Source organism: Bubalus bubalis, chromosome 2 (genome assembly GCF_019923935.1).
Source record: "Bubalus bubalis isolate 160015118507 breed Murrah chromosome 2, NDDB_SH_1, whole genome shotgun sequence".
In the NCBI taxonomy this organism is placed as follows: Eukaryota; Metazoa; Chordata; class Mammalia; order Artiodactyla; family Bovidae; genus Bubalus; species Bubalus bubalis.
Genome location: NC_059158.1, coordinates 88,602,223 through 88,629,314, shown reverse-complemented (window position 1 = coordinate 88,629,314; position 27,092 = coordinate 88,602,223). Strand labels below are relative to the sequence as shown.

Below are 27,092 nucleotides of genomic sequence, written 5' to 3'. Positions count from 1 at the left end.
GTACGCTATGGGAGGTGGGAAGAAGAGCAACTCGGTAGTGAAGGAAGCTAACAAACATTACCTTGACCCAGGTGATCAAGGTCAAAATCCACAGTGACAAGTAATAAGTTACGTTGACAGCATATATCCTTCATAGGACATGATGAGAATGACATTTTACCTCTTTGGCTTTTTCCCTAAATCCCAAACCCATAACTCCAGTTTAACCATGAGAAAAAGATCAGCCAACCCAAACTGAGGGACAGTCTACAAATCACATGACCAGTGCTTCTCAAAATTGTCAAGAAAAGTAAAAATCTGAAAAACTATCATAGCCAAGAAGAACCTAAGCGAACATGATGACCAAGTGTAATGTAGTACACTGGATGGACTCCTGAACACAAAAATAACATGAAGTAAAAACTAAGGAGATCTGAACAATATATGGACTTTAGGTAATAATAATCTACCAATATTGGTTTATTTGTTGTAACAAATGTCCCATACTTAAGACAGATGTCAACAGCAGGGGAAACAGGTTACGATGTATATGGGAACTCTCTGTACTATCTTTGCAACTTTTCTGTAAATCTAAAACTATTCTAAAATGAAAGTTTTATTTAAAAAAAAAAAAAAAGAAAGACGGTAGAAGACATCATGGCAGGAAAAAACCCCATAAATAAAGGTACAAGTAAGAAAGGGTATACAGTGTACATGGACAATTAAGAGATCAGCCTGGCAGGAAAAGATCTTCACTGAACCAAAAACGGTGGGAAAATGGAGACTGGGAGGAAACCTAGAAATTTAGAAGAGACACTGGTTTCTAAAAAGTCTCAAAGGCTTACAGGAACTCAAAATAACTGATAGTAGGGAATTCCTGGAGATTGTTGATAGAAGTGGTATATCTGAAAGTTATTCTCCAAGAGTATGAAGCGAAAAGGTGGGCCCAGATGTGACTGTGATGGGCTCCTAGCAGAGGGCTTAGAGCAGAATGGCCATAATAACAGTTTTTAAGCTGTAAAAAATTTAAACCCGATATACATTAAAAAATAGACTTATTTAAGGAATTAGGCAAACTTGAGAAACATTCATTTTTAGCCTAGACTGTCAAAACTACCTACACACACTTTCTTATGCATAGAAATTTTATCCATCCTTCAAGGCCCAACAAAGGTTTTCCTCCTCTCCTCAATGCATTCTTAGTTTTCATTATATCTGTTTTCACAGGTGTCTTTTGATTTCTCAACAAATGTAAGCCTGTACATACTAAATAACCTAAGACTAACCTACATAAAACAATAATAAACATTTAATGCTGTTTTCCCAACTGCATTCATTTTAATCCTTGAGATCAAGACCATGACAACAGGGAGTGTGTCTTCCTTCCTCTAAAACCTTCGTAGTGCTTCTCATGATACTGAATACAGGGGAGCTACTCAAAAAGTTCAATTGCATAATGCCCACTAGTGGAGCTAATGGCTTTGCATTCTCTTTCACTGGACTAGAAACTCTGCCTTAGCATACTTACCCATTTCAATTTTACAAGCCAGAATGCTGTGCTGGTGAAAGTATAGTAAGTCTCCAACAACATTAAAGGTTTGAATATCCCAGAAGCCATCAGTACTCAAGCCAGCAATAAACTTGCCATTTTTTATAGCTGGTCTTCCTGATCTCCAGTGTGTATATGACAGCGTGGTCTTATCAGACCACCTAAGAGAATTATCTAGAAAAGAAACATTTTTTTTCCTACGCTTAAAGATTAAATTAAGACTTGAATTACAGTTACGAGGTTAATATCTCAAACTCAAGTAATTTTCTATCTTTTTCCCCAACATTCTAAAGGTTGTATACTTATGTGTGTTTCTCTAAAAGAGCTTCCAATTTTAACAGTATACAATGCTTATTTTCAACATAGAAAGTACAAATTATAAATATGAAAACTAAAATTTACTTACAATTCTATCATCCTGAAATAATTTAACATTTTGTTGTTACTTCATCCAATATTCATTTTTTCTACATACATGTTTAATTGTGATGAAAATTAACATAACTATTTAAAAATTAACATGTTATAAAACTAGTGGTAGAAAACTGGACTTAAACTATGCACAATTTATGTCAACTGATTTTTTCGGTTGCAGTGAGGTGAATGGGGGCTACTCTCTAATTGCTATGCATGGGCTGCTCATTGCAGTGGCTTCTCTGGCTCTAGGCGCATGGGCTCAGTAGCTCTGGCACACGGGCCTAGCTGCTCCATGGCATGTGGGATCTTCCTGGACCAGGGATCAAACCCATGTCTCCTCCATTGGCAGGTAGATTCTTAATCCCTGGACCACCAGGGAAGTCCTCGGTTATTTCTGATGATATAACTAAGAAAACACAGCAGAGGGTACAATTGAAATCTCTAACTATATCCTGGGTCTAGTTTCTGCTGCTCCACACAGGATCACTGTTTCCTCAGTCACTTTCAGGTAAAGCTAGAATTCTTGCGTGGAGAGTCCCATGGACACAGGAGCCTGGAGGGCGACAGGCCATGGGGTCGCAAATAGTTGGACTGACTAACACTTTCACTTTTTTTCACTGGGAAGCTTCTACCTAGTTCCTCTCCATTTTTTCCCATCCCCAAATCTGAGTATTCAAGCATCATTAGAAAAAGACAGGCAACTAAATACTATCATGATGAACTTATCTTCAGCTGGCAACCCAAGTCTTAGTCATTGCTTGATAGCTTAATTTTTGTTAACTCATCTGCAAGAAAATCTTCAGTAATTTTTAGAGACAGGTTAGATAGCAAAGAGCAGACTGTTTTTAAAATGGCCAGATTTGAGTAATTTAGCTTCTTTGTCTACCCTACCTCTAGCTATCACTGTCCTGTGCCTCTCATTCAGCCCCCTCTTTGGGTAAATGTATGTTTTTGAGGCTTTACGCCCAAAGAGTGATTTTTTTTAATTTCAAAACTTTATGATTTTTAGGACACCTCTTAATGAGTATCTTTCTAAATTGGTCTTACTTCTATTATTAAGAGTCTGTGTTTTTAAAAAAGCTTCATAGCAATTATATCTTGGGTTTGTGGCATTTACAATCTCAAATATTCTAGTCCATTGACAGACTATGTGTCTCCTTTTTCTAATGTATACCCCAAGCCAATGATATAAACCCAAAAATGCAACATTAGAAGTGTATTTCTATTCTCACTTAGGTCATACACCTAGAGATATAAAGTAAGTATTAGACCTTTATGTGGGAGTGCAGTCATTTTTAGTTAGTCTTGTACTGCTAGGAGGGAGAGTGGAAAAAGGATATCATTTTCCACCATTAAACTCCAAGCTTGGTGGTAAAGGCATTTTAGTGGCAGGGCAGAGACACAAACCCTGTCTTGGTATCTGTGTAAGTTATGCTAAGTACACAATTATAATTTTGTATGTTGATAAATACTTTGAAAACTATATTTTTACAGTGTGATAAACAAGTAGTTCATAATGAACTATGAATATAGAAAAAAAAACAGTAGATTTACAACTTACTTTCATAAGTTATACCTAAAATGACCCATGAAGCCATGTAATTGTAATGTAGAAGCTGCTCAAGAACAAAGTTGTTCTCTTTTTCATCTCGAATACTCAGAATATGTGATTTTGGGTCTGTTAAATAAAAAAATAGCCAATAATTTAAATAATTATTTAGAATACTTTGTTTAATAGATTTAGCAATTTTTACTTCCCAGCTTAATACACTTCAAAACAAACAACAGTAGAAAATGAGTAAGAGATATAAATGAAAACCATCTTGTACTACAATGAATAGGTTGAGAAGTTTTCAAACATTTTGATCTTAAATTTGGTCTCATAGAATAGTGGAAAACTAGAAGTTGAGTAGAGAATTTGAAACACTGATTTGCTTTTCCTCACAAGGCTTATTTTGAGTTGGTATAAATCCACATATATTAATGATACAGTGTCAAAGACTATAACAAATAAAACCTCTTGAATGGGCTAAAAGTAAAAAATCTTCCTTTTTCTTAGAGATCACTGTTTTATAGGAAGGTTTTAAAAGTTTAATATTTCCCAAAGTGTGTTCCTCAGGGGTTCCTTAGAAAAGAGTTACATTGAAAAGAGCTTTACAAACATTGGTTAACCAAAGTTAAACTACTTCATTCATGCCAGTATTTCTCAAAGTACATGCTAATGTATATTTGATAATGTTTTAACAGGAAACAAAGATGTGTGAAATTTCTCATCCTTGTTCTTTTACTAAGAATCTTTTTTTTTAATAGAACACCTCTTAAAAGTAGTGTTCCACAGAGCACACTTTGGGGAATAATGGTTTGATATCTTCCATACGAATTTTCTACAAAGTTGATGGGTCCACTGTTAAAAAGTCATAAATCCTCAGTCAATCTCATACGAAATATCTGGATAACCTTGAGAGCTAAAAGTATGAAATATGTATTTCTTTTAAGCAGAGGTGCTTCTTTACTGCTTATCTAAGCTTTCAACCACTCAGACTGACCTATTTTCTCTTTGCCCGCAGCCCAAGTTGATTTAACATCCCATTCTCTAGTCTCAGTGTCATTTCTTTTCCCTTGTAAGTAGAATCCACTTTGTTTATACACGTAAAGACACACTAGTTCTCGAATGGATAGGTTAAAAATGGAGGAACTCCTATACTGTTACCATTTTCACTAAACACAAATTTTAATACTTTGTCATTGACAATGAAGAAATGAGGAGATGGGTATTTTTGAGTTCTAGTTACTACTGCTAATTAGAAATATTTATAATACACTCAGGCGAGATTGGTTAGTTTTAAGAGCGTGATGTAATATACAATGGCTATATAGCATACTTACTCAGTGTCTGGCATTTAGAATGAACCTCATCTTGTGTTGGCACTCTGTATCTATTTTCTGTTATCAAGAAATTGTAGCAAGAGTTCTGAAATGGTATCCATGGAGTGCTTAGAATAGGAGATGGACACTGAAAACTGGCAACTGGTTTGACCTCTTGCTTAGTCTCATCTAGAAAAAGAATTAATGGTAAGAATTCTAATTACATATATAAATATTAAATCGTGTTCATAGTAATTAGACTTGATTTGTAGGAAATATTCAGGAAGCCAAGAAATAATAACTTGGCGATGCTTGTTCTGTTTATGCTTGAATAAAATGTGACCTCTTAACTGGCTTTCTGTAGGAAAGAAATTATTTAAATCAATTTTCTTTCCCCTGATGTGGAATGAGTAGAATAATATGGATAATGAAGTGTTATTAGGTTAAATGCAGTTTCTGTGTTCCTGCATTGCCAGACTTCAAATACAAGGGGCCACTTCAGAGAAACAATACAAACATAACAATAGGTACCTTAATATAACTTTGGGAATTCACCTTCAGTTTTCTGGTTACTGACATCTTCTCTAATTTTAAAGAAATATTTAAGAAATATGTGATGTTCTAAACAAGTTATTGCTCTAACCAAAGCAAATAGAAATAATTTAAAATCTGACACCTAGAAAATCTAAATTAAGCTTTTTTTTTCATTTTATGAAAAGGCTATACATTAAAAAAGATGCAAATAGAGATATGCTCTACTCAAAACCAATCAAACTGATTCAATATGTGGTAGAGACCATTCAGTACAGTATTTCTCCCAGCTCACGGCAACTCCCTTTGTGAATTAGTCTTTTTTTCTAACCACAAACCCACAAATGTGGGCCCCTAAAAGTTGTAAAACCACTTTCCTTTGACTGGGCTAGAGACTGCATATCTGACTCAGCTGAGTCTATCAGATTCTCTCTACAGATATGAAAAGTGGGATTCAGAGACAGTCAATTCACCTGCAGTTATGGCTAAAATTGAAAGCTGCAGAGCTGCCATGTTTCACCATGTGCAGAGAAGCAGAAAGTATATAAAGATAAGAGTGCAGATCCACAGAGAGAAACAGAACAGAGAGGTGGAAGACCTCTGGCTTACGGACCCATTTTCCTCAGAATGTGCAGCTCTATCCCCGTTTCTGAAGATCTAAGTTTCTCTGAAGTGAGCTCATTACTGTTACTCGCAACCAAATAAATCTTAGCAGTGACTCATAAAACAAATGTGAAGTATTGAAAAGAATTGCAAAAGAATGCCCACAGATGTAAGTTTTCCATAAGAACATAAACAAAAAGGTACACAAAATGAGGCTAACAAGGACTTTAAACTCAAAGGTCAATTACTATCATCTGTTGACAGAAATAAAGATAAAAATATATCTAAAATAACAAGTTAATGACAAAATATTTAACATATAATGATTCTTGATTACAAATTTTCACAATAAATTTTGTTGTAAAAAGGACAAAATTATAATTGCTTTATAATTTTAAAACAAGATTTCAAATCCATTTGCCCCAAATTCCACTACTCATAAGACTGATAACAATTAAAGAGTTAAAATACTTGAAATTAGCATACTTCCTGAATAATAGCAAATAGCGCCTGGTTGATTATTATCGCAATCTGATGTTTTCCAGAATCCATCAGTGTCTAATACTACACAGTCTTCAAGTTGTTCATTATTTTCAGCCCAGCGACTAAATTGAAGATGTTTCCCATCTGACCAACCAAAATTGAGTTCATCCTGGAAGGAGGAGAAATATATTTTAAGTAACAATCCATCTTGTCCCTATGGTTTGATTTTGACCCTTGTGGTCGATCTAAGGGCTTCTCTGGTGGCTCAGACAGTAAAGAATCTGCCTGCAATGCAGGACTCCTGGGTTTGATCCCTGGGTAGGGAATATGCCCTGGAGAAGGGAATGGCTACCCACTCCAGTATTCTTGCCTGGAGAATCCCATAGACAGAGGAACCTAATGGGCTACAGTCCACAGGGTCACAAAGAGTTGGACACGACTGAGCGTGACTTTTAATTTTACCTTATATTTAGTACATATTTACAAAGCACTTACTACATATCAGGCATTGTTTTAAGAATCCTTACAACTATATGAGGCACCCAGGTACTATCATATATCCATTTTATAGATGAGGAAACTGAAGTCATGCACCATCACACAGAGTGTAAAACCATAATGAGCTGGGATTCAAATCCAGGCCATTAGACCCTGGAGTCCATGGTCTAAACCATTATTCTTTGCTGCCTCACACATAATTAGAACCATTGGTTGTTGGAAATCAGAAAGCTAAAATGGAGTGAGACCACTGTGAGTGCTGCTTAACTTAGAGATAATATGTAGGAGTGGAAAGAACATGGGTTTGGAGCTAAGCGTACTAGTTTTGAATTCTGGTTCAGTCATTTGTCAGCTTTTGATTGTGATATTACCTTGCCATATTTCCATCCCCTCTTCTATTAAATGGATGTGACACTTAATCTCATGGGTTAGAATCAATGGGGTAATGTGTAAGACACATAAATCAGTGGCTAGCTGGTACACAATAAGAGCTACATGGGTGTTCAGTTCAGTTCAGTTCAGTTCAGTCACTCAGTCGTGTCCGACTCTTTGTGACCCCGTGAATCACAGCACATCAGGCCTCCCTGTCCATCACCAACTCCCAGAGTTCACTTAGACTCACGTCCATCCAGTCAGTGATGCCATCCAGCCATCTCATCCTCTGTCGTCCGCTTCTCCTCCTGCCCCCAACCCCTGTTAGCTCCTTTTTAAACTCTCAGGCCCTGTGGATCTCATACCACTGTTTTCACACACGACTTTGAAGAGAAACTTCCTTATTCAGTACATTCTATTGTGCGCTAGAAATCTGAACATCTATCTTTGCATCCTGATAAAAGCATGACCACCTGTCTTGAGAGATGCTTTCAAGGTAGCTACAGATGTGCAGGTGATGGGTTGTGAAGTATAGGCCTGCCTGAGCTCTCCTGTGGTGCTGCCAGGGCACCAGGCCTTACACACTGACCCACTGAGGTATGCTTTCCTGAGGCCCATGGCAATTTGGCATTACTGGCTTAAGTGGAACATTGGGCAAAGGCCACATACAGTCCCCTTAGTGAATGAAAAATAGCAAAGGCAGTCAAACCTCAACACCACCAACTATTTCATCCAGAATTGTTCTCCACCAGCATTCCTAAAAGATGATGCTGTGAAAGTGCTGCACTCAATATGCCAGCAAATTTGAAAAATTCAGCAGTGGCCACAGAACTGGAAAAGGTCAGTTTTCATTCCAATCCTAAAGAAAGGCAATGCCAAAGAATGCTCAACCTAATGCACAATTGCACTCATCTCACATGCTAGTAAAGTAATGCTCAAAATTCTCCAAGCCAGGGTTCAACAGTACATGAACTGTGAACTTCCAGATGTTCAAGCTGGATTTAGAAAAGGCAGAGGAACCAGAGATCAAATTGCCAACATTTGCTGGACCATTGAAAAAGCAAGAGAGTTCCAGAAAAACATCTACTTCTTCATTGACTATGCCAAAGCCTTTGACTGTGTGGACCACAACAAACTGTGAAAAATTCTGAAAGAGATGGGTGTACCAGACCACCTGACCTGCCTGTTGAGAAATAGTATGCAGTCAAGAAGCAACAGTTAGAACTGGACATGGAACAACAGACTGGTTCCAAATAGGAAAAGGAGTTACGTCAAGGCTGTATTATTGTCATGCTGCTTATTTAACTTATATGCAGAGTACATCATGAGAAACACTGGACTGGAAGAAACACAAGCTGGAATCAAGATTGCTGGGAGAAATATCAATAACCTCAGATATGAAGATGACACCACTCTTATGGCAGAAAGTGAAGAAGAACTAAAGAGCCTCTTGATGAAAGTGAAAGAAGAGAGTGAAAAAGTTAGCTTAAAACTCAACATTCAGAAAACTAAGATCCCTGGCATCTGGTCCCATCACTTCATGGCAAATAGATGGGGAAACAATGGAAACAATGACAGACTTTATTTTTGGGGGCTCCAAAATCACTGCAGATGGTAACTGCAGCCATGAAATGAAAAGATGCTTACTCCTAGGAAGAAAAGTTGTGACCAACCTAGAAAGCATATTAAAAAGCAGAGACATTACTTTACCAATAAAGGTCCATCTAGTCAAGGCTATGGTTCTTCCAGTAGTCATGTATGGATGTGAGAGTTAGACTATAAAGAAAGCTGAGTGCCGAATGACTGATGCTTTTGAATTGTGGTGTTGGAGGAGACTCTTGAGAGTCTCTTGGACTGCAAGGAGATCCAACCAATCCATCCTAGAGGAAATCAGTCCTGAACATTCATTGGAAGGACTGATGCTGAAGCTGAAACTCTAGTACTTTGGCCACCTGATGTGAAGAACTGACTCATTTGAAAAGACTCTGATGTGGAAAAGATTGAAGGCAGGAGAAGGGGATGACAGAGGACGAGATGGTTGGATGGCATCAATGACTCAATGGACATGAGTTTGAGTAAACTCCGGGAATTGGCAATGGACAGGGAGGCCTGGCGTGCTGTAGTCCGTGGGATCGCAAAGAGTTGGACACAACTGAGCAATTGAACTGAACTGAGCATTCCAGTTGTAAAGTTGTAGCCAGTTAATTTCTAAACCAAGTGGCCTCAAATGTGGCCCTTTGTCCCTGTGATGTTGCCAGTACTGGGTATTACCCTGGATTCCTTCTCCCTTGCTACACTCCCAACTAACCCAGGTCCTTGGACCTTTGGAACTTCTGTTCCTTGTAGATAAGCTATCCCATTCCCTCCATCTCTTTTTTGAACACTAAATCTGTTTACTAAGACTGTAAATATCTCTTCACTGAATTCTAGACCTTGATGGATCTTAATTAAAACCTGTCTTTTCTAACAGAGCAAGTTCCTTTCAGCACCCACAAGGGAAGGCTATTTGCTTTTCTTAATCTCAGATACCACAGAGCCATGAGAATGAGGTCATGGGTATTTTTATCTTCTTTAGTAATATCCTTTGAGGTTTATGCCCTTATCACTGCAACCGCCCAGAGTCCTTGCTTCTCTCTGACATTCACTGAGGTCTTGGCCCCCTGCCCATCTCTGACATTCACTAAGGAGACGCCCCGTGTCTTGCTCTGTCCTCCTGGTCTTACCTCTAACTTAGGGAGCTCTGTGTTCATGTGGTTGACTCGCCCTGTTCCCAAGCCTCTTGACTTCCTCTTCGTCTAGACTTTCACTTCAATGTGCTCGTGACCCGCTGTCACAGTCACACTGCGGACTCCCTATAACCCGCAACGGCTGTGCTGCAGACAGTGTAAACACGCCTCAGTGCAGACCCTCATCACTTCCTGCACCGATGTCTACACGAAACTCTAAGTGGTCTTCTGTCTCAGGACTTCTCACTTCCTTCCCCAGCTTCTCCACAGCATAATTTTTCTCAAGTCAAAATCTGATGTTGTTACTACCATGCTTAGAATCTTTCAAAACCTCCCCACTGTTTTTAGTATAAACTTTCATTTCTTTATATCCTGCCATGTGCCAAAGATTTAAGGCAGTTTATGAAAATGTACAATAAAGAGCTATATAAAATATGTTGAAGAGCAAAAGGGAAAAGAGAAAAAGAGGTGAAGATTGAACACAGAATAAGAAAGAAGACCAAAATCATCAAGTGGGGGAAAAAAGTTACAAAACTGTATGATACCAAGTGTCTTAAAAATAAATACATGTACACAGAAAAATAACCTGAAGGATATATACTAAACATTTAAACCTGTTTATCACTAGATACTGGGGATTACAGGTGACTTCAATTTTATTCTTTTAATTTATTCTAACTTTACGATTTTTCTCCAGAGACAACACTGCTTTTCTTTTAAAAGGTTTAATGTGATTAAAACTAGGAAATGTAATAACTGATTACCAGCTTCACAAGAGACATAGTGATGCGTTTCACATAATGCCAAACATGAGAGAGAAAGGAAGTAAAAGCAATGCTATGAAGGAACTGATACTGTGAGGTCTAGGGAAGCAGTTCAAGCTGACAATCTGGCTTGAACTAAGGGTACATTTTAAAATCCAGAGTTTTGGAGAAACTATCCGTCTAGTCAAGGCTATGGTTTTTCCTGTGGTCATGTATGGATGTGAGAGTTGGACTGTGAAGAAAGCTGAGTGCCGAAGAATTGATGCTTTTGAACTGTGGTGCTGGAGAAGACTCTTGAGAGTCCCTTGGACTGCAAGGAGATCCAACCAGTCCATTCTAAAAGAGATCAGTCCTGGGTGTTCACTGGAAGGACTGATGCTGAGGCTGAAACTCCAATACTTTGGCCACCTCATGCGAAGAGTTAACTCATTGGAAAAGACTCTGATGCTGGGAGGGATTGGGGGCAGGAGGAGAAGGGGACGACAGAGGATGAGATGGCTGGATGGCATCACCGAGTTGATGCACATGAGTTTGGGTGAACTCCGGGAGTTGGTGACGGACAGGGAGGCCTGGCGTGCTGTAGTTCATGGGTTACAAAGAGTTGGACATGACTGAGTGACTGAACTGAACTGATTCTTCAAGCAATTTCTAAGTACTGTTTTTTTTTTTTTTAATTGAGCTTCTGACAAATGCTGGTGGTAATAAATTTAAAGTTTGTCAAAGATTATGTTCACTTCTGAGTTTAAGTTTTTCATCCACTCTCCAGTTCAACTTGGGGTTTGTGCAAGGATTGAATCATCTTTCATTACTTTTTCTCCAGACAACCCTAAAACCGTCTTGGTACACTGAGGGTTATCCTACAGCCTCCATGCCTCAGGTTTGCTTCACAATGCCATGGATGCTTCTCTCCTACACTCCCGATTAACTTCTCTCTAAAAGTGGATGAGGAATACTGGTTTAGGTGAAAATTATCTAACTGGGCTTTATGGGTCACTCGCTGCACAGATGCAGGAAGCAAAGTTCACATTACCATCTTTGAAAATGGCACCCCTATCAATGGACAACATATGCAGCCTTATATACCAGCCCTAGGTATTAACTTTAAATTCATTTCAGCGGGCAAAGCATCAAATCCTTACAAAGAAGGCTCAGAAAAGAGGCAAAAAAGGACTACAATGCTGACAGAAATAATATAACTCTATTTTAAAGACAATTCCCTATTAATTTTAGCTAAAAGATTTAGGAGCATAAATATTCCTGTTCATGCTATATGTATGTAATTCAGTGTCGAGAATTAATAGGAGACTAGCATTTGTTGTTGGGCTAAGAGATGAATGAGAAGTACCCAAGATCAGAGTTGGAGATAGGGTGAATTGCTCTTCTAATTCCTTTGTAGAGTGGCTTAATTTCACTTTGCTTATTCAGAAAGGGATAAAAAGCCCTTTAATAATGTCCATGGGCTTCCACTCACCCAACCCCCTGTGATTTTGTAACTGCCCTTCCCCTCTCCTTTTCATTGGCTGAGGAGAGATGGCAGCTCCGGATTCCAGCTCCATCTTTGATTAGAATAAATAAAAAGAAGTGCTCAGTTACATATCACTGGACATTTTCCTAAAGCTAAACAATAAAGCAGCAAATCAGTGGGAAAATGACTGCCACTAAAAATTACATACATACGAAATTCATTCACTGGAGTAAGATTTTATGATCTCTGGGTTTTTTTAGTCTGATAGGAGAGATGCTGTGTGCAATAAAAAAATGTCACATTCCGTCACCCAATCCTGGCAATTGGGACTGAAAACTTACATCATGACTGGAGAGTCCAATCCACAAAGAAGAGTTGCGGACGAATGCCTGCACAGTCAGGAAGGCCTGCTGGTAAGGGTCTGTGATGCTCACCAGGCGCATGTTTTCTTTCTGACACTCTCTTAGAGCATCGGTCCAAGCCAGAGGCTTCAGGATTATTTTGTACAGGTTATTTTGATACTTCATAGTCTCTGTAGTATTCCACAAGGTCTGTCTGCTTTCAATTTCTGTGTGTAAAAGAAAAAAAAAAAACCACCCACTTGGTAAGTCATGAGATAGCTTTTGAAATTTCTCCCTATAATAATGTACTTTAGGTATTACTTATCTATTTGTTTTAGACTTTGGGTAGGATAACTAGGTATGTTTTATAAATAATTCTGTTTTAGTTGATCTGATTTGGGAAGGGGAAAAATAAAACTAGAGTGCAGTAAGATTACCATTTCAGATTGGTGTCAGATTCTTTCTTTGTTTGAACTGCTTCAACAAGAGAAGGTGTTAAGTCTCCCTTTACAAGTTTTCATCTGGGAGAACCCACAAAAAAAAGTATGAAACCACCCCTTAGAGGATATATTTGCATTATTGATTTGCAATACTTCTCTGAATTAAGGCAGTTACTAAAAAGTGTAAGACAAATGAGTAAAGATTAATTTAGCAAAAAGTTCTTCAGAAGCACATGAATTAGCTACTTGAGATTCTCATTATATGACAAAGGATTTCTTTTTTAAAATCATTTGTTAAAAACTTACTGTGACCAATGTAAACAATTTAATAAAAAATATTTTGAAAATATAGATGATGTCTACTTTTAAGTACATATTTTATTTTTATGTGGATTATAGGATAAGGCTTAGTGTGTGATTCATTTATAATGCTTCATATCCTTTTATTTTTTTGAGAGCTAAATTTAACCATGAATGTTTACACCGAGTTCAGTTACAAATATTTTTTTCTCCTCTTTTCCTCATGATAGAAAGCAAAATCTGAAAAATCCCAGAGTAAAAAGAACAAAGTGCAACCATAATTTACTGTCATTAGACAACTCCTATTAACAAATTCCATTAATACTTAATTTTGATATTTAATTATGGCAATGATATTTGAAAAAAAATCACATTGTATTTAATACTTGAGCTAATTTGACTCACATGGATGTAGCCATGCTAAAATGTTAAAGAAGCTATATGATTACAAATATTAATTAATTTATAAGATTCTTTTGTGTGAAAACATACTGTACATCTCTAACAGCATAAAGTACCATAGTTATCTAAATAATGATCTATACCTGAGTATTTCTGACATAGAGACAGAGTATGGTGTTCACTACAGGAAGTAAAATTCCACATCCCAGTAAAAGGTGATTTTTGGAGGTTGAGCATTACAGCACAGTGGTAAGATGCCTCTTCATCAAAAATCTAAACAAAAATGCAAATATGTATAAGCATTCATTAAACTAACAGTCTGAGGATCCCAGTAAGATAATTTTATATTCCAAATTGGATTTTTCTTCCTATAGAAAAATCCATTAGGGAGTTGACCATGAAATCACTAAGAAAATCCTGATACACTTTCAAAACATGGGAAAAGGGCAATTAACTTTAGAAATCACAAACCAAAATAGTAGTAATATTGATGAATACATCTTCAAAACAGATAAAGAAAACCTGTTAGAAGACAAAAGCAATTATAGTAATATTTAACATTCTGCTCTCATTCTTAACATTGCAAGTAAGCAAAAAAAGTGATGACAATTAATTTAACTTATTAGATACTTATAAACTTTTTATAATGACAAATGGTGTCCCATACAAGAGAGAACTCACCTTAAAGCTTTCATCCTATACTTGTCACTATGAAACATCCATAAATAAAAGTATCTATTTAGATTTCATTTGTTGACCACAAATAAGTAACATTAGACATGAAAATTTATTCAAAGTATATTATCCCTACACTCTTCTAAATGTTTGAAACTTATTACTCTTAGAAAAATAAGAAAAGTAAGCTTATCCCGAGTTGGCAATGGACAGGGAGGCCTGGTGTGCTGCGGTTCATGGGGTTGCAAAGAGTTGGACACCACTGAGCGACTAAACTGAACTGAACTGAAGCTTATCCAAGGAGCTATAATATACATTTTTTAAAATACTACATGCATGCATACATCAGAGAAAGCATTGGCACCCCACTCCAGTACTCTTGCCTGGAAAATCCCATGGATGGAGGAGCCTGGTAGGCTGCAGTCCATGAGGTCGCTAAGAGTCAGACACGACTGAGCGACTTCACTTTCACTTTTCACTTTCCTGCATTGGAGAAGGCAATGGCAACCCACTCCAGTGTTCTTGCCTGGAGAATCCCAGGGATGGGGGAGCCTGGTGGGCTGCTGTCTATGGGGTCACGCAGAATCGGTCACGACTGAAGCAACTTAGCAGCATGCATACATACTAAGTTGTTTCAATCATGTCTGACTTTTTGCGACCTCGTGGATTGTAGCCCACCAGGTTCCTCTGTCCATGGGAACCCATGTCTCTTACATCTCCTGCATTGGTAGGTGGGTTCTTTACCACTAGCACCACCTGAAAGTCAAAGTTGCTCAGTCGTGTCCAACTCTTTGCGACCCCATGGACTATACAGTCCATGGAATTCTCCAGGCCAGAATACTGGAGTAGGTAGCCTTTCCCTCCTCCAGGGCATCTTTATAAATAAAAAACTGAGGCTTAAGAGAAGTGAACTTCCTAGGGCATACTAAATGGCTGAATGGAATTCAAATCCAGACACTCTGACTCTAGAGTTTAGCCCTCAACTACTGTACCAAATCCCTTTATGATTAAAGAATGATCTTGGAACAGGATTATAATACCATGTGGTTTTGTTCCTTCAAACTTTCAGAGAAAGATAACTTCCCAGGCTGAGTCATAATCTCAAAACACAAAGGCAGAAAACTACCTAGTTCATTTTATGAAGCTGACACAATAAGAAAAAAAAAATCTAACAGTATGGCATTAAAAAATTAACTCTATGAACAGAGATGAAAATATTCCCAAATAAAATTCTAACAAATCTAATTCAGTAGAGTAGTAAAATAATAATCCACTTTCAGTAATTAGGTTTTATTACTGAAATTAGGTTTTATTTAGGATTCAGTAATTAGGTTTTATTTAGGAGATAAAAATGGTTTTAACACAATATCTATCAATGGGCCACACATCCATGGGCCTAATGGGAAAAACTATATGACACAATTTTAATAGATGTTGAATATAAATTTTAGAAAATCTACTACTTATCCTTGAATAAAAATTTAAGATAAACTAGTTATAGAATGATATATCTTGAACAAAAAGTACACATCAAATATAAAAATGAAAGACTATAGGACAAAGATAGTCCTATTAGAGTCCAGATCAAGTGTAAGATATTATTTAATACTCCTGGTATTTACCATGGTTCTGGAAGTCTTACCACATGTAGTGAAGTGTGAACTGTTATTTGCAAATTATGATTATCTAATTAGAAAACCCAATAAAATCTAGTGAAAAACTCTGAGTAGTAAGAGTTTTTAGTAAGAGGGATACCTATGAAATAAATGTACAAAAATTCCCAAACAATAGGTTTCATATACATCAATAAGAAAATTTTTAAAAGCTGCCATTCTCAATGGCAATAAGAAAGATAATTTCTATGAAAACATCACTGAGGAATTTAAAAGGAAGACTTGAATTAGTGGAGAGACATGTTACACCATTTCCTGAGGAAAGATTAATAAAGATATGTCAGTTCTTCCTAAAATGTTGTCAAATTCTCACCAGATATTTGCTATTTAATTGTTTAGAGTGGAAATTAAGTAAATAATTCTAGTTTGCCTTGAAGAATAGACATAACAGCTAAAATTTTTTAAAAGCAAATAATAAAGTATAACTAATCCTATTATTTTTTTTGAAATATGGGAACTTGGTAGTATTTAGAGCAGTGTGAGAGCTATACAGGAGTATGTCTCATACATAGATGCACACATACACACACACACTTCACATATAATAAAGAAGGCATTCTATATTGATTTTAACAAATGGAAGTATATGCAATAAATGATGCCATAAAATTGGCCAGGATTAAGGAACAGGATTAAGTACCCATTGACAATATATACCATATACCATGGATGGAACATAGTGTCAGAATAAAAAGGCAAGCTATAAAACAAAATGAAGAAAATAAAGGCATATACTTAACTAACATTATAACCTTAAAAGAATGGAGAAAAAAAGAAATAAATAGAGTTAAACATGCAACAAAAAAATCAAAACTTATTTCTGTAATATTTTTGTTATTTAGAAAAATCCTATGAAAATATTTGCAGTAAATACAAGAAACGCAGGGTTTGCACAGTTACTGTTTACACAGTAATAAAAACAGTAAGAACTACAAGAAGACTTTGACAGATAAATTTTCAAAGAATAAAAAATTCACATTTGATGAAATTAAAATTATTACTGAATTTATATGCTTTTATTAGAAATCAGAGAAATAGAAATCTAACAAATGCTTTTACTAGAAATCAGAAAATATGATATCACTTAAACTAACAAATTAGCAAGCATCTTTAAAGATAATGCTCCTTAGAGCACTTTAGTAGAGGCAATGCCTCTACAGACTCAGATTTAAAAACCGACTCTGCATGTATACCCTGAATGACTTCTGGCAAGTTATGTGACTCTCTGTCTCTGCATTTCTAAGATAGGAGAGGAGTGCTGACTGTTTCACATATTTTGTGCAGATCAAATGAAATGATACATGTGATGCATTAGTAGAATGTATGACACATTAGCTGCTCAATAAATGTTGGAAATTATTAATATACTGGTATAAGTTATGACCAACCTAGATAGCATATTGAAAAGCAGAGACATTACTTTGCCAACAAAGGTTCATCTAGTCAAGGCTATGGTTTTTCCTGTGGTCATGTATGGATGTGAGAGCTGGACTGTGAAGAAAGCTGAGTGCCGAAGAATTGATGCTTTTGAACTGTGGTGTTGGAGAAGGCTCCTGAGAGTCCCTTGGACTGAAAGGAGATCCAACCAGTCCATTCTAAAGGAGATCAGCCCTGGGATTTCTTTGGAAGGAATGATGCTAAAGCTGAAACTCCAGTACTTTGGCCACCTCATGCGAAGAGTTGACTCATTGGAAAAGACTCTGATGCTGGGAGGGATTGGGGGCAAGAGGAGAAGGGGACGACAGGATGAGATGGCTGGATGGCATCACTGACTCGATGGACGTGAGTCTGGGTGAACTCCGGGAGTTGGTGATGGACAGTGAGGCCTGGCGTGCTGCGACTCATGGGGTTGCAAAGAGTCGGACACGACTGAGCGACTGATCTAATCTGATCTGAGTAATCACAACATATTGCTGACAAAAAAATAATCTCATAAACCTTTCTGGAAAGCAATTTGTTAACCAGAGTTTTGTAACTACTTATATCTTTTGATCTGGCTACCTAAATCTATCCTAAGGAGGTAACCTGAAATATATAGCAAAGATTATACACAAAGATGTTAACTGCAGCTATTTAAGATTATGCAAAACTGAAAACAATGGAAACACCCAGCATTGTTTAGGTAAATGATGGCATATATATCAAGAAATACTGTGCAACCATCAAAATGGTTATCAAGTATATCCTTTAATGGCATAAGAAACTATTGATACTTATATAATACTAAATGAGAAAAGTAGATACAATAGTATATAATCTTACCTATGTCAAGAAGACAGTGTATAGAAAAGTCCTATAAGAAAAACGCTGAAATATGCATTGTGATTCCCTAGATCAGGATTCAAATATGGTTTGAGATTCATTTAGTAGGTCATGAAATCACTTCAGTAGATCCTGATTCTTAGTTGTGATAATGAAATAGAATAGGATAGAATACAGAGAATAGATTGACTATACTAGACTAAAGCAGACTAGAATAGAAAGCAATATAAGCTCTAAGGGTAAGTATTACCTGAAATTTTTGTTTCAATTCAGTATTATATCTATGTGCTAAATGGTTCTTTAAATGTGTTTCTTACTATGGGGCATAAGTTAAAAGTTTAAAAGCTACCAGCCTAAATAAGGGAGAAGGCAATGGCACCCCACTCCAGTACTCTTGCCTAGAGAATCCCAGGGATGGGGGAGTCTGGTGGGCTGCTGTTCTTGGGGTCGCACAGAGTCAGACATGACTGAAGTGACTTAGCAGCAGCAGCAGCAGCCTAAATATAGGCAGGATGTAGGTTGATATTTTCCTTTACATTGTTTATTCTTTTATAAATTCCAAATTTTCTATAATAACCAAGCATTATTTTGATATTTTGTTTGTAATAATTACATGTTTCAGTGCCCTTTGCCATCAAAGTCAATCTTGAGCAAAGTTCCATTGCATCAGTTATATCACTTAATGTCATCTAACATGTACTTTTGGAGTTCAATTTTAATCTCTTAATAATTTTTGCTTTCTGTGCAAAAGGTGGTTTGTATCCAGCAAATAAGGAAGACAGAAGCAATGGACAGTAATATCATGATACAGGATCAGATCAGATCAGTCGCTCAGTCGTGTCCAACTCTTTGCAACCCCATTAATCGCAGCATGCCAGGCCTCACTGTCCATCACCAACTCCCGGAGTTCACTCAGACGCACGTCCATCGAGTCAGTGATGCCATGCAGCCATCTCATCCTCTGTCGTCCCCTTCTCCTCCTGCCCCCAATCCCTCCCAGCATCAGAGTCTTTTCCAATGAGTCAACTCTTCGCATGAGGTGGCCAAAGTACTGGAGTTTCAGCTTTAGCATCATTCCTTCCAAAGAAATCCCAGGGCTGATCTCCTTCAGAATGGACTGGTTGCATCTCCTTGCAGTCCAAGGGACTCTCAAGAGTCTTCTCCAACACCACAGTTCAAAAGCATCAATTCTTGGACACTCAGCCTTCTTCACAGTCCAACTCTCACATCCATACATGACCACAGGAAAAACCATAGCCTTGACTAGATGAACCTTTGTTGGCAAAGTAATGTCTCTGCTTTTGAATATGCTCTCTAGGTTGGTCATAACTTTCCTTCCAAGGAGTAAGCGTCTTTTAATTTCATGGCTGCAGTCACCATCTGCAGTGATTTTGGAGCCCCCAAAAATAAAGTCTGCCACTGTTTCCACATCTATTTCCCATGAAGTTACGGGACCGCATGCCATGATCTTCATTTTCTGAATGTTGAGCTTTAAGCCAACTTTTTCACTCTCTACTTTCACCTTCATGAAGAGGCTTTTTAGTTCCTCTTCACTTTCTGCCATAAGGGTGGTATCATCTGCATATCTGAGGTTATTGATATTTCTCCCGGCAATCTTGATTCCAGCCTGTGTTTCTTCCAGTCCAGCGTTTCTCATGATGTACTCTGCATATAAGTTAAATAAACAGGGTGACAATATACAGCCTTGACGAACTCCTTTTCCTATTTGGAACCAGTCTGTTGTTCCATGTCCAGTTCTAACTGTTGCTTCCTGACCTGCATACAAATTTCTCAAGAGGCAGATCAGGTGTTCTGGTATTGCCATCTCTTTCAGAATTTTCCACAGTTTATTGTGATCCATGCAGTCAAAGGCTTTGGCATAGTCAATAAAGCAGAAGTAGATGTTTTTCTGGAACTCTCTTGCTTTTCCCATGATCCAGCGGATGTTGGTAATTTGATCTCTGGTTCCTCTGCCTTTTCTAAAACCAGCTTGAACATTAGGAAGTTCACGGTTCACATATTGCTGAAGCCTGGCTTGGAGAATTTTGAGCCTTACTTTACTAGTGTGTGAAATGAGTCCCATTGTGCGGTAGTTTGAGCATTCTTTGGCATTGCCTTTCTTTGAGATTGGAATGAAAACTGATCTTTTCCAGTCCTGTGGCCACTGCTGAGTTTTCCAAATTTGCTAGCATATTGAGTGCAGCACTTTCACAGCATCATCTTTCAGAATTTGGAATAGCTCAACTAGAATTCCATCACCTCCACTAGCTTCGTTCGTAGTGATGCTTTCTAAGGCCCACTTGACTTCACATTCCAGGATGTCTGGCTCTAGGTGAGTGATCACACTATTGTGATTATCTGGTTCATGAAGATCTTTTTTGTACAGTTCTTCTGTGTATTCTTGCCACCTCTTCTTAATATCGTCTGCTTCTGTTAGGTCCATACCATTTCTGTCCTTTATTGAGCCCATCTTTGCAAGAAATGTTCCCTTGGTATCTCTAATTTTCTTGAAGAGATCTCTAGTCTTTCCCATTCTATTGTTTTCCTCTATTTCTTTGCACTGATTGCTGAAGAAGGCTTTCTTATCTCTTCTTGCTATTCTTTGGAACTCTGCATTCAGATGTTTATATCTTTCCTTTTCTCCTTTGCTTTTCGCTTCTCTTCTTTTCACAGCTCTTTGTAAGGCCTCCCCAGACAGCCATTTTGCTTTTTTGCATTTCTTTTCTATGGGAATGGTCTTGATCCCTGTCTCCTGTACAATGTCGTGAACCTCTGTCCATAGTTCATCAGGCACTCTATCAGATCTAGTCCCTTAAATCTATTTCTCACTTCCACTGTATAATCATAAGGGATTTGATTTAGGTCATACCTGAATGGTCTAGTGGTTTAATAATGCCTTCTTCCCTTTTACAGCTTCTTTACATTTAGATCTTAGGGAAAAATGATCACCAATCACCGATTTTGTACTTTTTACCTCAGAAGACTAAATCTGACAGCTCAAAATTGCAAAATGATAAATCAAGCCTTTATATTAGCTTTTATTTGCAGCTCACTATTGATGGTTTCGGGCTCCCGTGGTGGCTCAGACGGTAAAGAATCCACCTGCAATGTGGCAGATATGGCTTTGATCCCTGAGTCGGGAAGATCTCCTGGAGGAGGGCATGGCAGCGCATGCCAGTATTCTTGCCTGGAAAATTCCATGGACAGAGGAGCCTGGTGGGTTACAGTCCACGGGGTCACAAAGAGTCGGACACAACTGAGTGACTAAGCACACTGAAGGTTTCACATGGTTATAAAATAAGTGCTATGGAATCTGATGCTACTATGAAAAACTAGGGCCCCTACACAAAGGCTGGGGAAGCTATGCTGTTGTTCTTCTTGTGACAGCTTTGTTGACAAAATTCATAGATGGTATAATTCACCCATTTAAAGTATACACTCTATAGTTTTCAGTATATTCACAGAGTTGTGCAACCATCACCCTCAATCAATCTTAGAACATTTTCATGACCGTAGAAAGAAACCCCATATGCTTCAGCCATCACTGCCTATCCTTCTAGTCTCCTTAGTCTCTGGTAAACAGTAATTTATTTTCTATCTTTATAGATTTGCCTATTTGGATGTTTCATATAAATGGACTCATAAAATAGGCCATTGTTCTTAACCCAATAATTTATGAAAGACTCGGGTATTTCATAGAGCTACACACTGTACTGATTAAAAGAACAAACAAACTTACATTTGGTGGTATTCGCAGCCTCCGACCAACCAATAATGGGTGAAAGTTACTGTATGTCAGCTCTCTGTTATCCATCCATTTGTTTATCTTTTCATAAGCAGTCCAGCGCAAACCGATCCATAAAGATGCTTCCATATCCGGAAGCAGGGATGTAATAAAATCTGTCAGAAAGATACATATTTTTTTTTTAAAAAGCATTTGACTTATTGAAATTAAAGGTACACTAAAAATGTCAATGAATACTTTGAGCTTATCTAACTATCAAGATAATCTTTGATTATCACCTCACTCTATAAAAAGTAATTTAATACGATTCTCTTTATATGTTAATTCCCCACATCTTGCCAACAGGAACTTGGCCCCCAGATCAGAATAAAACATGTTACAGAACATTTCTGCTACCTTGCTCTCTCTGGCTCAACACTGAAGGAAGGGTTCCACCATAGGTATGACAAATATCACTGGCTTCAGAAAACGTGACAGATTTGGGGTTGATCTTTAGAAAACACTACAAACAAAGAATACACACAAAGTATAAAATTTCAGACAAATGAAAGTTCATATAGGAAGTAAATGCCTTATCTTTTAGAGAGCTGCTAATTTTCTGTCTGTAAGGTATAGAAATGTGCAAAGCAGTGTCATAAGAACGCAGACCTATACTCTCAATTTAAGCAGTCTTTGAACTATTTTTTTTTTAATTTCCCATTTACTGAGTACTTCCTTGTGCTAAACACTTTGCATAGCATTATCTCATTGAATTCTCACAACAAATGGGGAAATGGAAGCATAGGGACATTAAGAAACTTTACCCATAAGTGAAATAGCCATAGCATGGTCAGAATTTAAACTCTGCTCCATTTGATTTCAAATATGTATTCTTTACCATTGCTGCTGCTAAGTCGCTTCAGTCGTGTCCGACTCTGTGTGACCCCATAGACAGCAGCCCACCAGGCTCCCCCGTCCCCGGGATTCTCAGGCAAGAACACTGGAGTGGGTTGCCATTTCCTTCTCCAATTCTTTACCATTACCTCATATTTAAAAAAAAAAAAAAAAAAACATTTTAAAAGAAATCATTCCACTGTCTCTTGGCAGGATATTTTAATTTAAAGAGGGTGAAAGGGATTAAGAGATACAAACTATCAGACTGAAATAAGTCACAGGGATGTTATCTATAGCAAAGGGATTATAATCAATTTTATAATAACTTTGTATGGTACATAATCTATAGAAATATCTGATCACTATATTGAACACCTGAAATTAATATACTATTTTCAGTAAACTATACTTCAATAAAACAAAAACTCTACAAATTTATATCAACTATGTAAATTAATCTAGTCCTAGCACCTTGGGAGGAAAAGATTATTTTAATTTTAAAAAGTCAAAATATACCCCTAATATTTTAAATTTACTACAGACGCTTTCAGTTGCCAGACCCATCTCTTCCTTTTTCTGTTTGATATTATAGTCATGTTACTGTGTAGTAGTATGGCCCAAATTATGTACCTTGAAACATTCTACAAAAAATTTTTTTTCAGCCTCCTTACAGACAAGAGTGGCCAGAGAGATATAAAGTCATTGGGGGACTTCTAGAAAAGACTCCCCAAACAAACACCCTGAACTTGAGCTTGGAAGCCTCAAGTTAAGGATGGTAGAGCAGAAAGACAAAGGGAAGTCTGGTTTTGAAGACCACAGAGCTTTCATACCAACCCCAGCCTGCTTATCTTCAAATTTCTTTTATCTGAGAGAATAAATGTTTTAGCATACTGTAGTAATTTCTCTTTTTAGCAGCCAGTTGCATTTCCTAAGATACATACACCAACATGAATTGTGCATCTCAAGGAGGCAAATATAGAACGTGGCACTTCCCAATCTATTTAATTATAAACCCTACACTGGAGGCAAGATCAATGATTAATATTTTGTTAGCATATGTGTATATTCCCCAAAAGCAGTTTGGGAAATGTTGATTTAATTTGATTGATAAATGCTGCCTGGATGTTTTCCTTAAGGAGGAAAATTTTTCAGCCAGAAATTCAGTCAGTTTCCTACATGCCAAAGAGATAGTCCTGACTAGTTAATGGACTATTCATTGAAAGATCAACTTCAGCAATTTAAGTGTTAGCAGCAATGGAACAGGAACACGGTATTCTGAAAGGCTGGCTGCTGCTGCTGCTGCTGCTGCTAAGTCGCTAGGCGTGACTAACTTGAGAGTACCTCTGTTTCTGAAAATGTAGAGAATCAGGTGAGATACTGAAATATGCAGAGTCTATCTTAGTGAAGTTACTTGGGATGTCATTCTGCCATGGGCCATATAATCTTCATGAAAGCAATCATCATCTGCACAATGTAGCAATTCCCTTTTTACCTTGTTCTGAAAAGTAATCCAATCCCCAGAGCACTGCACTTTAGCTGCAGAATCTGGACTATATTTTTCTAATGAAGATACATTGTGTTTTTCACAGACAAAGGGCAACTTGGTACTACAGTCTGCAGGTTTTCGTAAATCTGAGAAGTGAAAAGCAAGATTACTGTGGTGATAATTTTCCATTCAGCACATTTTTAAAAACAATCCAGTAGTAAAGAAAGTCTCTTTAAATCAATATTTCGCAAATGGTTAAAGTATATTCCTTTTCTTCCCTAGCTATTTTTGTCTCCTATTATTATTACTCATTTCAATAGGTTGTAGCATACCAATATTGCTTATAAAAACGCACAAACTTGGTGCATTTCCTAGTGGCAGGAAATAGAGAGATGACGGCTCTTGGGGAGGGGGATAGAGACCTAAACTACACTTTAGAACTGCTGCCTGCTTATCTTTGTGAATTTGTCTATACCCACATCAGTTAGGAAAGGGTAAGTAACTGCTTTAGCAACTGAAAGTTGCTCAGTCACATCTGACTCTTTGCAATGCCATGGACTATACAGTCCATGGAATTCTCCAGGGTAGAATACTGGAATGGGTAGCCTGTACCTTCACCAGGGGATCTTCCCAACCCTGAGATCGAACCCAGGTCTCCCTCATTGCAAGCAGATTCTTTTACCAGCTGAGCCACAAGGGAAGCCCATGAATACTGGAGTGGGTATCCTATCCCTTCTCCAGCATTTTTTCCCGATCCAGGAATCAAACTGGGGTCTCCTGCATTGCAGGCAGATTCTTTACCAACTGAGATATGAGGGAAGCTCAACTGCTTTAGGATAAAGGAAGTCAAAACATTCTCAGTGAAAAGTACCTTTACTTGCATTTGGAACTTGAGCTATTGTCATTAGCAATAAATCAGAACAAGATGAAGCTACCACATGTATAATCAAAAGGAAAACAAGATTAAGGTAGTAATTGAACCTGAAGTTCACATATTACATAATCAACATTAAAGGATTTAGAATTAACCTTACCATTAAACCAAGTCTTGGCAGACAGGTAAAAGCATTCCTCTCCAAACAGTATAGGAAAGTGATGCCATGGGTCTCGTGAGCTGAAAGAAGATGAGAGATGTGACAGCTTGTAATGTAGTTACATGTTCCATCTTGGGCTTTACTGTAAGCAATTTTAATTCTAAATTTAATGTTAGGCCATTATTTTATACTACTTTTTTCTTGATGCTAATTTGCAAAAGGATTTGGTTTCTCAGTCTAGGTAGTTTAAGGACTAATGTTCAAAACTAATTATAAATAACTGCTCCATATAGTATTAAATAAAAGGGGATTTGGGACAGATTCTTTTACATGATAACTTTACAAAGGCAGCATCAAAGATGTCACATACTATATAAAACGATGTGATTTCAGCTGTTCAGTACTTCTCACCCACCATTTCTGCTCATCATTAGATATCTGAAAAAAACAATACAAAAACAAAACAACCAAGTGAACACCCACCCTTACATGTGCTAACTTTTCTAGGAGAGTTTTGATTTAAATACCCTGGCTTATCAAAATCACAAACTGCTAAAATTTCTGAATATTCATTACTTTGTTTACTAAATTACATAAACTGGGTCCTTTCACTGAAGGAAGTAATTTAGAAACTTTTTTTTATATTCACATGCCCTATTTTGTATACAGAAAACATGGTCACTGTGATTGTGGACATACATTAATGAAACATATAATATTCTACTGCTACAAATTATAAATTTTAAAATATACAAATTACTTTTCCTCTAAAAAACTATTTTGCAGAGTTAGTTATGCTTAGAAACAGAATTTCAAGTTAACTGCTGCTGCTGCTGCTAAGTCGCTTCAGTCGTGTCCGACTCTGTGCAATCCCATAGACGGCAGCCCACCAGGCTCCCCCGTCCCTGGGATTCTCCAGGCAAGAACACTGCTACAAAGTTATAATAACTTTTGACGCTCATCTTATCAGTTGACATTTATAATTAATCTTGAATATTTTAAAACATTATACAATTCTATTTAAAATTTTTCTAATATGCAGTGATGAACTTATAGGTTGTTAGGCAAATTTCACTTGAGAGGAACATTCAACTTTTGTACATGTTAGAAATTTTTAACAGAATAAATACAGTTTCCCAGGTGGCTCAGTGGTAAAGCATCTGCCTGCCAATGCAGGAGCCACAGGTTCTGGGCCCAGGTTCAATCCTTGGGCACAGAAGACCCCCTGGAGGAGGCAACGGCCACCCACTCCAGTCTTCTTGTCTGAAGAATCCCATGGATGGAGGAAGCCTGGTCCATGGGGTCAGGCTAATGCAGAGTCAGAAACAACTGAGCACACATGCCCAACAGAATAAATATAAAAATTAAAAAATAAAATACATGCTTTTAAATTACATTTGCTATCTTGTTTTTGATGGCTCTTAGTCCTGTAAAAGATGTTAAACTAGCCAGAGAACTGTGATTACTATCACAATACAGAACAGCTTCTTCATAGCTTAAGCGGGGATCAGCAACAAACCAATATTCACTCCCTTCTATTACAACTGGAGGTCCATGAATTCCAGCACGCTCTAAAGAAGAAGAATAGCAGAGTCAGGACTGCATAAAC

General features: G+C 37.4%; 1 protein-coding gene across 4 annotated transcripts in view; it reads right to left on the bottom strand.

Moving 5' to 3' along the window:
- The window catches only part of LOC102391290 (lymphocyte antigen 75), a 123,645-nt gene that overhangs the window by 46,417 nt on the left and 50,136 nt on the right, over nucleotides 1–27,092 (bottom strand). For 3 of the 4 annotated variants that reach the window (XM_044934884.2, XM_044934882.2, XM_044934887.2), the window contains exons 18-29: nucleotides 26,879–27,054; nucleotides 25,854–25,921; nucleotides 25,484–25,563; nucleotides 24,456–24,595; nucleotides 22,487–22,592; nucleotides 22,085–22,245; nucleotides 13,879–14,008; nucleotides 12,594–12,820; nucleotides 6,431–6,596; nucleotides 4,832–4,999; nucleotides 3,507–3,623; nucleotides 1,508–1,702 (exon numbers count right to left, since the gene is read on the bottom strand). In XM_044934884.2, the coding sequence (XP_044790819.2) occupies nucleotides 1,508–1,702; nucleotides 3,507–3,623; nucleotides 4,832–4,999; nucleotides 6,431–6,596; nucleotides 12,594–12,820; nucleotides 13,879–14,008; nucleotides 22,085–22,245; nucleotides 22,487–22,592; nucleotides 24,456–24,595; nucleotides 25,484–25,563; nucleotides 25,854–25,921; nucleotides 26,879–27,054 (1,734 nt within the window). The remainder of the gene's footprint in view (nucleotides 1–1,507; nucleotides 1,703–3,506; nucleotides 3,624–4,831; nucleotides 5,000–6,430; nucleotides 6,597–12,593; nucleotides 12,821–13,878; nucleotides 14,009–22,084; nucleotides 22,246–22,486; nucleotides 22,593–24,455; nucleotides 24,596–25,483; nucleotides 25,564–25,853; nucleotides 25,922–26,878; nucleotides 27,055–27,092) is intronic. The other variant, XM_044934883.2, reaches the window with a different exon arrangement.